The 14,271-nt window shown below is 47.7% G+C and overlaps 1 protein-coding gene across 1 annotated transcript in view; it reads left to right on the forward strand.

Moving 5' to 3' along the window:
• The window catches only part of fras1 (Fraser extracellular matrix complex subunit 1), a 186,381-nt gene that overhangs the window by 169,851 nt on the left and 2,259 nt on the right, over positions 1 to 14,271 (forward strand). Inside the window, exons 48-71 of the mRNA XM_035164875.2 lie at positions 900 to 1,040; positions 1,127 to 1,354; positions 2,755 to 2,868; positions 3,954 to 4,104; positions 5,678 to 5,837; positions 5,912 to 6,080; positions 6,552 to 6,798; positions 7,011 to 7,355; positions 8,253 to 8,413; positions 8,507 to 8,654; positions 8,729 to 8,934; positions 9,018 to 9,174; positions 9,276 to 9,476; positions 9,566 to 9,753; positions 10,190 to 10,465; positions 10,546 to 10,778; positions 10,868 to 11,028; positions 11,241 to 11,455; positions 11,830 to 11,980; positions 12,273 to 12,380; positions 12,474 to 12,633; positions 12,998 to 13,114; positions 13,207 to 13,373; positions 13,816 to 14,021. Of these exons, the coding sequence (XP_035020766.2) occupies positions 900 to 1,040; positions 1,127 to 1,354; positions 2,755 to 2,868; positions 3,954 to 4,104; positions 5,678 to 5,837; positions 5,912 to 6,080; positions 6,552 to 6,798; positions 7,011 to 7,355; positions 8,253 to 8,413; positions 8,507 to 8,654; positions 8,729 to 8,934; positions 9,018 to 9,174; positions 9,276 to 9,476; positions 9,566 to 9,753; positions 10,190 to 10,465; positions 10,546 to 10,778; positions 10,868 to 11,028; positions 11,241 to 11,455; positions 11,830 to 11,980; positions 12,273 to 12,380; positions 12,474 to 12,633; positions 12,998 to 13,114; positions 13,207 to 13,373; positions 13,816 to 14,021 (4,410 nt within the window). The remainder of the gene's footprint in view (positions 1 to 899; positions 1,041 to 1,126; positions 1,355 to 2,754; positions 2,869 to 3,953; positions 4,105 to 5,677; positions 5,838 to 5,911; positions 6,081 to 6,551; positions 6,799 to 7,010; positions 7,356 to 8,252; positions 8,414 to 8,506; positions 8,655 to 8,728; positions 8,935 to 9,017; positions 9,175 to 9,275; positions 9,477 to 9,565; positions 9,754 to 10,189; positions 10,466 to 10,545; positions 10,779 to 10,867; positions 11,029 to 11,240; positions 11,456 to 11,829; positions 11,981 to 12,272; positions 12,381 to 12,473; positions 12,634 to 12,997; positions 13,115 to 13,206; positions 13,374 to 13,815; positions 14,022 to 14,271) is intronic.

The following is a 14,271-nucleotide window of genomic DNA, read 5'->3' on the forward strand; positions in this document are numbered from 1 at the left end:
ACTACAGCAGAATAGTTTGCGGTGAGATGTTCTGTTAAAACTGCTGTTTGAGTTTTTAAAGCTCTTATTACAGACGATGTGTACACACAGTTTAGAAAGTGACTATATGTACTTTAAAGTATTTAATTTAACATATTCAGAGCCATCTCCGTCATCATTGCAACGCATAGATCTCAAACCTCCGCTAATTGTCCTTTAACCTCATCAACCTGCTTCACACTTCTCTTTTTATCAAGATCTATGAAATTGTTTCCTGGGAAAACAGTGAAAAGGATGAAAAAATTCCTGGATCAAAGAGTTCTTCTCTGACTCTGATACCACGTCCTTCTTAGTGGAAATCTGTTGTTTTTCTGTAATCTTACTTACAAACAAACAAACAAACAAACAGAGGTGAACATAAAAACCTTACATCATCATCTCTGCCCCCTAGAAAACCAAATATCTTCAAAATCGACAAATCTTTTCAAGTGATACCAACCTGAACATGAGCAGAGTCTGTCTCACTTGTGTTTATTGCACATCTGTTATTGTTCCTCGTATGAATCTCTTCCTGAAGTGATTCTCGGCGACGGGGGATAAACTCCAGTCTTCATTCTGTGCAGAAATACATTCAGCTGATGCTAATATGAAGCGTCTGCAGGGGGAATGCAAATCAAGTGGAAATAGAAAGTTCCTCTGTTTTTTGGGACGATATTCTGCTTGTAATGTTTAATAAATGTGATTTTTAAATTCAGTAAAGGAAAGTTACTCCTTTAGTTCATCTGGAATCACAAGTATTTGATGCACAAGCAATATTACCTTTTAATATTGTAACACAAGAACAAATAAAGGTGTTTGAGGAAGAGTTCAACGTCTGATTTGCTGCAGCTTGGATTCATATTGTGTTGTGTTGCCGTCAGGTGGCTCAGACCTTCTACATCACCATCAAACCAGTGGACGACTCCCTGCCTCTGCTCCAGGTCCCCGGCATGAGGGTGCAGGAGGGCGTGAGGAAGACCATCACCGAGTTTGAGCTGAAGGCCACAGATGCCGACACGGAGGTGAGACTTCACCAAACCCCTGAGAATCTCATTTATTACAATCCAACACCGTCTGATTTCCTCTGTTAACGCTCGTCTCCCTCCAGGCGGAGTCCATCGTCTTCACCGTCGTCCAGGCTCCTCGCCACGGCACCGTGGAGCGCACCAACAACGGCCAGCACTACCGCCAGACCAGCAGCTTCAGCATGGACGACGTCTACCAGAACCGCATCAGCTACAACCACGACGGCTCCAACTCGCTGAAGGACCGGTTCACCTTCTCCGTGGCCGACGGCACCAACCTGCTCTTCATGGTGGAGGAGGGCGGCAAAGAGGTGTGCGTGTGTGTGTGTGTGTGTGTGCGCGTGTGTGTGTGTGTGTGTGTGTGTGTGTGTGTGTGTGTGTGTGTGTGTGTGTGTGTGTGTGTGTGTGTGTGCTTGTGTGTGTGCGCGTGTGTGTGTGTGTGTGCGTGTGTGCGTGTGTGTGAGGCAAATTCCGGACATTTTTATTACAGCTAGATGATTGAATTAGCTGAGTTCTGGTTTTCATGGGTGCACGTGCATGTGTGTGTGAAGGTCAGAGTTTGTGTGTGTGTGTGTGTGTGTGTGTGTGTGGGCGTGTGTGTGTGTGTGTGTGTGTGTGTGTGTGTGTGTGTGTGTGTGTGTGTGTGTGTGTGCTGTGCTGCTCTGACCTTTTTTACGGCAAAGAGGGTGAATCAGCATTTTACGTGTGTGTGTTCATATGCTTCAGTCTTTGTGGGGACTTGGTTATAAAAACTGCAGTGTCGGGACATTTAGAAAAAAAAACTGGAACATTCTTGAGACATTTTTAGAAAAGTGGGGACGTTTTGACAAGTGAGGACATTTTTAGAAACGTTAGAATAAACTCGCCTACACCTGCCTCCTGTGCCAGCTGTCAATCACACGGTATCCACCACCCCCCCAATGCATACAGTGCTTCATCGTCTATTTAACTCTAAATGGACCATAAATAGCTAAATGAACATCCTGCTGTGTTGAAGAAGACATGAAACCAACTAAAACGTTTACTGACATTATAAATCAAGTAATTTTCTCATAGACTTCTATAGAAACAACCAGTTGAGTCGCCCTCTGCTGGTCATGCGAGAGAATACAGGTTTCAGTCACATCCACATTGGCTTCACTTTCCGGAGCATTTTTCTGTTAAATCCATCGTTAGAACATATTTAGAAAATTAGGACATTTTGAAAACCTGGAAACACGTTCAGAAAGTTGGAAGATAAACAGAAAGCGAGGAAATGTTTTAAAACCAAAGACATGTCAAAAAGTGAGGACACACACACACACACACTTACACATTTCTCAGGCTTGTGTTCATTATCCTCCCATCTCCTGAGGACATCAGGCTCGATGGTCACACGTGTTCTGCAGCGACGTCTTCGCTGATTGAGGTGAATGTGTTGCCCCCTGGAGCTGCCCTCTTATTAAATAATGTACGAGCTCCTATAAAACCGTGCGCATGAATGCATCTTTCAAATGGCACATGTCAAAGTTGGCCTTAGCGGCATCTGTGTGATGAATACTGGAGCATTATATCTTGTTTAATCAGAAGGAATTCAATCTCTTGGAGCCAGGACTATTCAGGCAGAAATCTGAGGGAGAGAACCTGCGCCAATAAAACCTAAAACGTCCACAGACAACCAGGAATGATTCAGAAAACAAAATGCTTCAAAAACCTGAATTTGTTTTTCCAGATCGTGACGGCCGCTCCCCAGAAGTTCAAGATCGATATCCTGCCAGTCGACGATGGGACTCCGCGGATCGTCACTAACCTGGGTTTACAGTGGCTGGAGTACATGGACAACAAGGTACGAATCAACTATATCTTTAATAAACATCTTCATACATTCTCTGTTCTGTTCAATAGCTGTTAAAAAGTGTGATGGGTCCAGTGATGGAGATATTACTCACAGTTTTCTACTATATTAACTTCAGTCGGTCCAGTAGAAGTTACATAATAACACATTATCTATAAATGTCTTTAAAAGATTCAAGTTGTTGCTGTGCATGTGTAATTTACTTGCTCCCCCTGCTGGCGCAAAGTCCTCATCACAGTGAAACCCATTAGTTTCTATGGATACTGTAAAAAATGTCTCTTTATTCATTTGTCTGCGCCGCAGGTGATTCTGTCTTTCATGGTTTATCACAGAGGAAAAATATGATGCAATATAAAGCTGTTCTCTCGCATCTGCTTCTAACAGCTGGAAAGAAAGTGAAACTTTAACAGACGCGGCGACGTCAGTTACATTATCATGACGTGAAAGTGGAGAAAACCTTGTTCCTGTTTAATGTTTATGTTTTTAGCTTGAAACAAATGAGAAACTCTGCGTATTTATATCTAATTGACGACTCTAAGCACTTTAAACAAGTCACTTTCATCCATTCACACATCATTCACACGCTGTCGGCTCAGCTGTCAGGGGGAGTTTGGGGTTCAGTGTCTCGCCCAAGGGCACTTCAGTATGCAGATTGGCACTGGGGGATCGAACCACGACCTTCTGGTTAGTGCACGACCCTCTCTCTCTCTCCTGAGCCACAGGAATTCCTCAGTGTATTTTCAGTGCCAGACCATAAATGGACATTTTAAAATACACAAACTCAACAACAGAAACACACATTCTGCTCGAGTCCCTCTCTCCACAGTCGTCAGTGCTGCTCGTTAGTTTCTCTTTAATATTCTGAGTTATCAATACATAAATCTGTCTGAACAAAGGATGAAAATGAAATTTGCCGTAATAAATGTCAGCAAATAAAGTTGCAGCAGGACGAACGTTTCTCCAAACCTTTCTGATTTAGTAAAGTAAAGTTTGTGAAGCCGCTAGAGAGTAAACACCAACAGTTAAAGTATCTTATATTATTCATAAAGAGTGTTTATTCTGTTTGCGTCCCTCAGGCCACCAACCTGATCTCGAAGAAGGAGCTGCTGACCACGGACCCCGACACCGACGACGGACAGCTCGTGTACGAAATCACCACTGAGCCCAAGCACGGCTTCCTGGAGAGCAAAATGAAACCTGGCAACCCCGTCAGCACGTTCACACAAGGTACGGCCCCAGCGCTGGATTCTATCAGAACCCGTAGATCTAGAAACCAGCGGTGAAGAGCTGAAGACTCTGAACTCCTCCCTCCTCCGTGTCCACTGTGTCTTTCCTTTCGCTCCAGGTTTTGGTTGAAAGGCACCTGAGCAGCCGTGGGAGTGTTTTCTCCTCGGGTCCCCCCCCCCCCTCGCCCGTCTTCCTTTCAGTTAGCATCGGCAGTATTCTCCTCACGAAACCTGCTTATCTGCACCTCCAGGCCGCAGCCGGGGATCAATGTCAGCCGGCTTTTGTGAGATGTTGATCCTTGCGGCTGTAGAGCAAAGTCCTAACAGGCACTTTGATGTGCGGCTGCTTTCTGCCACTGGAGCCTGTAAACATATACTTTTTATTAATGATAAGAAATGTGGAAACATGAATAAAGTGGGTGGGATTCACTTATGCAAACTCGCTGCCAAAGATATCTCCAGGTTTACTCTCCCGTTCTGCCACGTGTTTACAAGTGTGCCCTGAGATGTCGTTCTTCACCTGTAGGATCACATGTTCACGCCAACAGAGACTTTTCAGTTTGCTCTGAAACCAAAATAACACATGTGAAAGTTTCCTCGGACCAAATAACAAACAATCAATTTGGATATTTCTGGCTTATAAACCTACGGCAGGACGTTGATACAGAATTTAACAATAGAAGAAGAAAAAGGAGGAGGAAGCAGCTGCTGTCTTCACCATCCCATGATATAATGGTTTGAACCATAATGATATCACCGTGGCAACCAAATCATTTTCCATCTACAAACCAATGTCAAGTAGCTCAAGCTATACTTGAATTAGCCAGAAATAGCCTCAGGGGGAAACAGCTAATATTCTGCGGCATCCTTTAATCTCACGAGTCGAACGTTTCTCCACAGAAACACAAACCGTGATACTTGCTGTAGGTGTTTTAGGTCCAGACGAAGTTTTGGCTCATCTCCAGGAACAGTTTTCTGTGTATTAATGCAGATAAATCAAAAAGTCGATGCACTTCCATCCCTGTGTTTCTCTTCCCCTCCACTCAGACTGTTTACCTGCTCAAATGTGTTTGGATCAAACTAGAAACAGAAACCAGGAGCTTACAGACGTCTTTTAAGTGACTCTCTGCGGGTCGTTTCTTTCTTCATCCCTTTGTTTAGCTTCCAGCTCTCGATTACAAACTCTTCCTCCTCTCCTTCCTCCTCTGCAGAGTGTAAACGAGCAGACATTGTGGAACCAGTGATGACTTTCATCTTTATTCTCAATTTCTCCCAAGTAATGAGAAAAAGGCCACAGGCTGCAGATAATGGAATCAGTAATTCACAGGAAATACATTTCCTCACAAACCCAGACACCCCCCCAGAGCGTTAGGCTTTTTTTTGGGGGGGGGGGGGGTTGTCCCTTTCCCCACAGGAAGGTCGTGGGTAAACATCACAGCACTAATTGTTGATCCACCTGCTGATAACAGACATGTGCCTTCTCCTGATCTGTGGTGAAGCTTTCAAACAAAGACACAAGTAATAAAAGACGTTGGTGGTTTGATGGTTTTCACTCTGACCTTGTTTCTCTGCAGCCGACGTGAACCTGGGTCTGATCCGCTATGTGCTGCACGAGGAGAACGTCCAGGAAACCATGGACACCTTCAAGTTCCTGGTGAAGGACAGCAAACCCAACGTGGTCACTGACAACGTCTTCCACATCCAGTGGTCGCTCATCAGCTTCGAGCACAAGAGGTCGGTATCGTGACGCGTTAGACAGAAACACAAATGACTTCACTTCATCGATCTCTAACATGCTGGTTCCACAGCTACAACGTGAGTGAGAAGGCCGGCACGGTGGCGGTGACGGTGAAACGAACCGGGAACCTCAACCAGTACGCCATCGTGCTCTGCCGCACCGAGCAGGGCAGCGCCACCTCCACCAGCAGCGTCGGATCGAGCCCCGGGCAGCAGGACTATGTGGAATATGCTGGACAGGTAACCTTGGGTTTTTCTTTATCGTTGTATTTATTTCAACAAGATCATTTCATTTCTACTTATCGTCCCTGTAGTTAAGTATTAGTTTCTCTCAATATGCATCATTTTATTTCATTTACAATACACTTATATTTATACTTTATTTTAATATTCACTCGTATTTTAGACTTAATTCTTTACTGTGTTTTTTTTCTGTATTCTATTCTACCTTATATTATTCTGTACTGTAATTTGGAGAAAGCTGGCAGAAGAATTTCCTTCTGGATTAATAAAGTCTTAACTTTTGTTGTTTTTTGCATCTTAGAAAATAGTAATTCATTATTTTGATTTAAAAAACTCCTGACGTCCTGCTTACAGTTTTGTTTCTCTTCGTTTTAAGACACTTCTCCTGCAGCATTATTGTCACTAATAAATTCACTAAAAACAAAACCATAATTTTATCCGTCTTACTGCCGTTGGCTGCGTTCACAGGTGCAGTTCGACGAGCGCGAGGACACCAAGGTTTGCACCATCGTCATCAACGACGACAAAGTGTTCGAGGGAATCGAGATGTTCCACGTGGAGCTGAGCATGCCCGTGTACGCGCTGCTGGGAGGAAACACCCGCGCCATCGTCAACGTCAACGACACCGAGGACGAGCCGACGCTGCAGTTTGACAAGAAGATCTACCACATCAACGAAAGCACCGGGTTCATCCACGCTCCCATCGAGAGGAAAGGTGAGGAGCAGTGAGGAGGGTTCTAACGTCCCAGCTACTGGGAGGTTGTGTTTTTATCACAAAGGTCAAGGGTCAAGGTCATCTCTTGAATGTGATACCTCAAGTCTGCCCACAGGGGATTTCTTCCCAGGACAGTAATTCTAGTCTATCAGTGCAAAGCTGTATTTGTTGAGTTCAGGAGCATGAAGGTCAGTGACCCTCCCTCTCCCCAGGTGACACCTCCAGCACCGTGTCCGCTCTCTGCTACACCGTTGCCAAGACCGCCCAGGGCAGCAGCCTCCACGCGCTGGAGTCCGGCTCCGACTACAAGAGCCGCGGCATGACCGGCGACAACCGCGTCATCTTCGGCCCCGGCATCAGCATGTCCACCTGCGACGTCAAGCTCATCGACGACAGCGAGTACGAGCTGTCCGAGGAGTTCGAGCTGGTGCTGTCGGACGCCTCGGACAACGCCCGCGTGGGGGGCGTGACGGTGGCCAAGGTCGTCATCGACGGACCCAATGATGCGTCGACTGTGACTCTCGGGAACGCCACCTTCACCTTCAGCGAAGATGCAGGTCTGAGTTTCCTTTCTGTGTTGTCATCGCTTGTTTTGCTTTTCGTCTCGAGAAGATGTCGCAGGGAAGTTAATTATTAAAGTGAAAAATGTATTAATCCCTGTGGGGAAATAAGGAGAAAGGGAAGAAGAGTTATAATAAGAATTGTCTTTGGAGGAAGGGAAGTTAAATAACTGCTTTATTCCAGACCAGTAATTCAGTCTGAGCTGTTTCAGTGTTCAAAGTATTTAAACAAGAGTAAATGTCTGGTGATGAAAGCAGTGTTACCAATAATGGAAGTATATGAAGTTGGTATATTGTGTATTTAAGGATTCCAGTTGTGATCATAATCCACAATCAGCTGCCTCCACCATCCTCAGTGTTAAAGCAACTGTCACATCACCAGAAAGATTTATTGTAAATCTGCTGCTGTAGATTTATCTCGTTCCTCTGCCGTGCTTCGGTCTCTTCCTCTCTCTCTCTCTCTCTCTCTCTCTCTCTCTCCCTCTCTCTCTCTCTCTCTCCCTCTCTCTCCCCCTCTCTCTCTCTCTCTCTCTCTCTCTCTCTCTCTCTCTCTCTCTTCTCTCTCTCTCTCTCTCTCTCTCTCTCTCTCTCTCTCTCTCTCTCTCTCTCTCTCTCTCTCTCTCTCTCTCTCTCTCTCTCTCTCTCTCCCTCTCTCTCTCTCTCTCTCTGACACGGGTTTAACTCTTGAATAAAGGCATCAACCACGCGTCATTTAACACGCGGCACAATTAGTCACCGCAAAACGAAGTTGCTCAGTCAATTTATTCTGCCGCGATTAGTTCTCGACTTAATCATTTAAAAACCGTGGAGCGAAGCGGAGTCGGACTCACTGGAGGTCGTCTGATGTTTTAACTTCTCGTCTGTTTGCCTTCGGGATTCGTTTCAAACCTGCAGGCACAATCGAAATCCCGGTGCTGCGTCACGGCAGCGATCTGTCCTCGCTGACGTCAGTGTGGTGCGCCACTCGACCTTCAGACCCCCCCTCGGCCAGCCCGGGGGTCGACTACATCCCCAGCTCCAAGAAGGTGGAGTTCAAACCTGGGAAAACTGAGGAGGTGAGGACGGAGTCTCTGCAGCTCACTGTCAGATGGTCTCATCACAAACGTCCTCTTCGCTTGTTCTTCATTCTGCTGCCTCTGTTTTCACAGACCTGCAGTTTGACCATCATGGACGACATCCAGAACCCGTCCATCGAAGGGTCCGAGTCCTTCGTGGTCTTCCTCAGTTCTCCACAGGGGGCGGTTCTACAGGAGCCGTACGAGGCCAACGTCGTCATCAGCGACACCTTCCAGGACAGTACGTACTATTCATCTTCTCTTTTGATAGACGATAGAGGAGAGACAACAAAACACATTCTCTCCCTCTCTCAGTTCCCAGCATGCAGTTTGCTAAGAGCGCCTACACCGTGAAGGAGAAGGCCAGCGTCCTCCACATGCCCATCATCCGAACCGGCGACCTGTCCTTCAAGTCATCAGTGCGCTGTTTCACCAGGACCATGTCGGCCATGGTGATGGACGACTTCGAGGAGAGAAGAAACGCCGACGAGTCCCGGATCACGTTCCTCAAAGGAGAGAAGGTAGAATTATCTGTTTGTCTGTTTGTCTTGTTTTCTGTCGTTGTTTTTATTCGCTCATTAAAGTGTATTTCCGTTGTTTCCAGGTGAAGAACTGCACGGTCCACATCAACGACGACTCTGTGTTCGAGCCGGAGGAGGAGTTCCAGGTGCATCTTGGGACGCCGCTGGGCGACCACTGGAGCGGCGCCATGGTGGGCGTGAGCGACATCGTCACCATCACCATCACAAACGATGAAGATGGTATGCAGAAGGCGCCGCTATGATGAATCCCACTGAGTGATGGTGGTCTTAAGTCACCACCAGGGGGCAGCACTGTGACTTCTCATCTTCTCCCCCTGCAGCTCCCACCATCGAGTTCGAGCAGGCGTCCTATCAGGTGAGAGAACCTCCTGGTCCGGACGGGATCGAGGTGTTAAACATCAAGGTGGTCCGGGGGGGCGACCTGGACCGGACCTCCAAGATCCGCTGCAGCACCCGGGACGGATCGGCCCAGTCCGGCGTCGACTACAACCCCAAGAGCCGAGTCCTGAAGTTCACCCCCGGTCAGTGCTGAAGACCCTCGTGTGACAGACGGGAATAAAGAGCTGATTTACGAACACGTCACGATATGTCTGGTTTCTTTGTTTCGTAGGGATGGACCACATCCTGTTCAAGGTGGAGATCCTGTCCAATGAGGACAGGGAGTGGCACGAGTCCTTCTCATTGGTCCTTGGGCCCGATGACCCTGTGGAGGCGGTGCTGGGGGAGATCACTATGGCAACCGTGACCATTCTGGACCAGGAAGCTGCCGGCAGCCTCATCCTCCCTTCCACACCGATCGTAAGAAAGCGTCAACACTTAGACGCTATGACGTAACTAGTGCTCACACTCCCAGCCCCCATTTTACTTCTGTTTTATAATATGTACACAAAACAACACAACGATACAAAGCGAGTAGAAGAAGCTCTTGCAGCTCTGACAGCCAAACAAATTTTTAACCACTTTCAGATCCGACACAACGAGAGAAACATCTCCACTCGCGGCAACCCCTCTAATGCATATTCAGTAACTGTGGAACAGCAGCGTTTTCCTTCAGGCGTTTGTTTACAGCTTTACATTTTAAATGCATTTAAGAGGCTGCGTTCCTTTTTCCATTCAAATATTAAGTGGTGGGTGATTTTAACACTAAACGCCTTTTAGAGCCTCAGCGGGAGACTCGTCTCTCCCTGGACCATCTTCATTAAACATCATGAAGTCCCTCCTCCTTCCTCCTCAGGTGGTCTCGCTCGCCGACTACGACCACGTGGCCGAGGTGACGAAGGAGGGCAGTAAGAAGACGCCCTCTCCGGGTTACCCTCTGGTCTGCGTCACCCCCTGCGACCCCCACTACCCCAAGTACTCTGTGATGAAGGAGCGCTGCGAGGAGGCCGGCATCAACCAGACGCAGGTTCACTTCTCCTGGGAGGTGGCGGCGCCCACCGACACCAACGGAGCCCGCTCCCCCTTCGAGACGGTCACGGACACCACGCCCTACACCGGCGTCAACCACATGGTGAGTGTGTAAATATGTGTGTGTGTGTGTGTTTGTATAAATTCTGGATGTGTTTATATGTACGTGTGTGTGTCTTCCAGGTCCTGGACAGTATTTACTTCAGCCGCCGTTTCCACGTCCGCTGTGTGGCTCAGGCCAGAGATAAGTCCGGTCACCTCGGGACGCCGCTGAGGAGCAACATCGCCACCATCGGCACCGAGGGCTCCATCTGCCACACGCCTGTTACCACGGGAACCGCCAGAGGCTTCCAGGCTCAGTCCTTCATCGCCACACTCAAATACCTGGATGTGAAGCACAAGGAGCATCCCAACCGGTAGAAGCAACCAGACAACATCTTCACCAGAACGTTATGAAGTGTTAATGTGTTTTTATTTATTATTAACCTCTATGTTCTCTGTGTAGAATCCACATCTCGGTGCAGATCCCCCACCAGGACGGCATGCTCCCCCTGGTGTCCACCATGCCTCTGCACAACCTGCACTTCCTGCTGTCGGAGTCCATCTACAGGCAGCAGCACGTCTGCTCCAACCTGGTGACCCTCAAAGACCTGCAGGGGCTGTCCGGTGCGTCGCTGACATGCACCACAAAGAACACACACGTGACATGTTATCTAGAGACATCAGAAACCCCTCTGAGAACCAAACAGGAGATTTAACAAAGGCACATTTTACGTTTAAATCATCCTGCGGTTCCACAGCGTTTCACATTTCAATACCCTTTTATTAAAACAGATTTTTCTCTGTGACCGTGACACTAACTGTCCCCCGCCTTTCAGAGACGGGCTTCCTGGATGACGTGTCCTACGACAGCATCTCTCTGGGGCCGGGCTACGACCGTCCGTACCAGTTCAACCCCAACGTCCGGCAGACCAAGAGCATCCAGCTCTACAAGCACCTCAACCTCAAGAGCTGCATCTGGACCTTCGACGCCTACTACGACATGACCGAGCTCATCGACGTCTGCGGGGGCTCCGTCACCGCCGACTTCCAGGTACTTTCTGAGGACGCCGTGTATGAACCAGACGGATGTAGATGGATATTCAAGCCTTAACATTACTCTGAGAACGTGTAGGACTTTGAGGACAGAACGTTTTTGACACTGGAAACAATGAGATGCTGTTTTCAAGGTCAGAGTGAAGTGTCAACTTGAATCAGTCGTTGTTTAGCTCCCCAACGATCTGACGGCTGAGCTGCTCTCACAGAATCTCACTTGTCTAGAAACTGCTGACACACCAGAAAAATAAATGAACCAAAGTTAAAATGTCCTTGGTCGAGAAAATGTGGGAAAATCTTAGCTCTGAATACGATAAAGAAGCAGAACTCAACATTTAGAACCAACAGTAAGTCGTGGCGTTGTTCCTCCAGGTCCGGGACTCGGCTCAGTCCTTCCTGACGGTGCAGGTTCCGCTCTACGTGTCTTACATCTACGTGACGGCCCCACGAGGCTGGGCATCTCTGGAGCATCACACCGAGATGGAGTTCTCCTTCTTCTACGACACCGTTCTCTGGAGGACAGGTCAGAGCCAAATCATTATATGAAGTGTGAAGTGTTTTTTATATCATCAAATAACAAATGAAACCTCAACTTATCTTCATAAGAAGAAGACATGAGAACTACCTAAGATGACTTTTGGTCCATGTCCCGTCCACTAACATGGAGGAGGCAGTTCATCCTAATGTACAGAACATACAGTCTAAAAACATATATAACTTTTTAATTTAATTTGATGTAATGTAGAGATGCATTTGATCCCTGTTTGCAAACACCCACCACCCGACATGAAACGATGGGTGTCTCACGTCTGCAGGAATCCAGACGGACAGTGTCCTCTCAGCCAGACTCCAGATCATCAGGATCTACATCAGAGAAGACGGACGACTGGTGATCGAGTTCAAAACCCACGCCAAATTCAGAGGTCGGCTCCGAGAAGAACTCACAGTCTCTTATATCTCCCCCCCAGCCACTCTTTCCTTTCGTCTAACTGTCCGTCCATGTGTCCCTCCTCCAGGTCAGTTTGTCCCCGAACACCACACCCTCCCCGGACACAAGTCCCACCTGATGGCGCCCGACCACCTGGGGGGCATCGAGTTCGACATGCAGCTGCTGTGGAGCGCCCAGACGTTTGACTCTCCGTACCAGCTGTGGAGGGCCACCAGCTCCTACAGCAGGTCGGTGCATCCACACACGGCTGCCACCAGGGGGCGCTGGTGTCGTCTGAAAACTTGAAGCTGGCGTTAAGATTATTTCTTTAGTTCTCTGGACGTAGAGTTAGAGTACCAGCGCATGGAATCGTGTCACGTGATCAAACTAGGGCTGTTGGGAAATGTAGTTTAGGAAGGATAAGTTTTCTAAATGTAGAATCTCGTCAAAGCTTCCAACGATTTCCCATCCAGACATGCTGCTTGTAGATGGACAGAGAAAATGAAGATGGATTCATAAAGGGATCAAGAAAAACCTAAAAACCCAGAAGGCTTCGGTCGTCACTTTACCTCGGCAGTAATCCTCCTGTTTCTGATGTTTACCCTTCAACAGGAAGGACTACTCTGGAGAGTACACCGTCTTCCTGATCCCCTGCACCGTCCAGCCCACTCAGCCGTGGATCGACCCCGGGGACAAAGCTCTGTCCTGCACGGCCCACGCTCCGGAGAAGTATGTCCCCGCACGGCCGGCACGCGTCCAGCAGTGTAGAGTTCAAACACACGAAACCGCGGCTGTAACGTGACTCTGTCGCACTCTGTCAGGTTCCTGGTGCCGATCGCCTTCCAGCAGACCAACAGGCCCGTTCCGGTGGTTTACTCCCTCAACACGGAGTTTCAGCTGTGCAACAACGAGAAGGTCTTCATGATGGACCCGGCCATCGCCGACGTGTCCATGGCAGAGATGGACTACAAGGGAGCGTTCTCCATGGGTACGGCAGGAGGTTCAAACGCTCCTCTTACAGATATTTAGGTTTCTGCCTCTCACTGGGAAAGAAAAGGCTCAGGCGGCCGTATCTGAGGACTGAGCAGTAGAGGATGTGGTGGTTTAAGAGTTTAGTTTCAGTATAGATTTGAAGATTAGTGCCGCTTTGACACTGTGACATTACATCACTTTATTGTGCTGTATCACTTTGAAGATTTGTTAGATTTTAGTTTTGGCTGAACAAACTTTTAGTAGATCTCCTTCCTCATATTTTCATTAAAAGAAATTGATGATTATTTTACTTCATAAAAGATGAATACAATTCTCTGTTCTTAAATTCAGTCTGTGATACTTAATGAACCTTAGAAAATCATGACCTCATTAAAGTGACAGATTTTTATGCTCTTGTGCAAACCTGAGAAAACCTTTTCCTCTGCCGCCCCCTGCAGGTCAGACTATGTACGGCCGGGTGCTGTGGAACCCTGAGCAGAACCTGAACGCCGCCTACAAGCTGCAGCTGGAGAAGGTTTACCTCTGCACCGGCAGGGACGGATACGTTCCCTTCTTTGACCCCACGGGGACGCTGTACAACGAGGGGCCGCAGTACGGCTGCATCCAGCCCAACAAGCACCTCAAGCATCGCTTCCTGCTGCTGGTACACCGACTTTCCTCTGGACTGTGATGCAACAGGACAAGACATTTATAGTTTTACCTGCTGCACCATGTGAATCCTGCTTGTTATTTAAGTCACTGACCGTCTTCAACGTGCAAATCATCTCTACTCTCTATTTTCCTGCATGTACAGTATATTGCACGACCTTATAAACTATACTGTAGAAGTTATTTACTGTAAAAGTAAAATTACAAACTCCTCAACGTTATAGTCCTTCATTCCTCGGAGCTCT

This window comes from Hippoglossus stenolepis, chromosome 9, assembly GCF_022539355.2.
Source record: "Hippoglossus stenolepis isolate QCI-W04-F060 chromosome 9, HSTE1.2, whole genome shotgun sequence".
NCBI lineage: Eukaryota > Metazoa > Chordata > Actinopteri > Pleuronectiformes > Pleuronectidae > Hippoglossus > Hippoglossus stenolepis.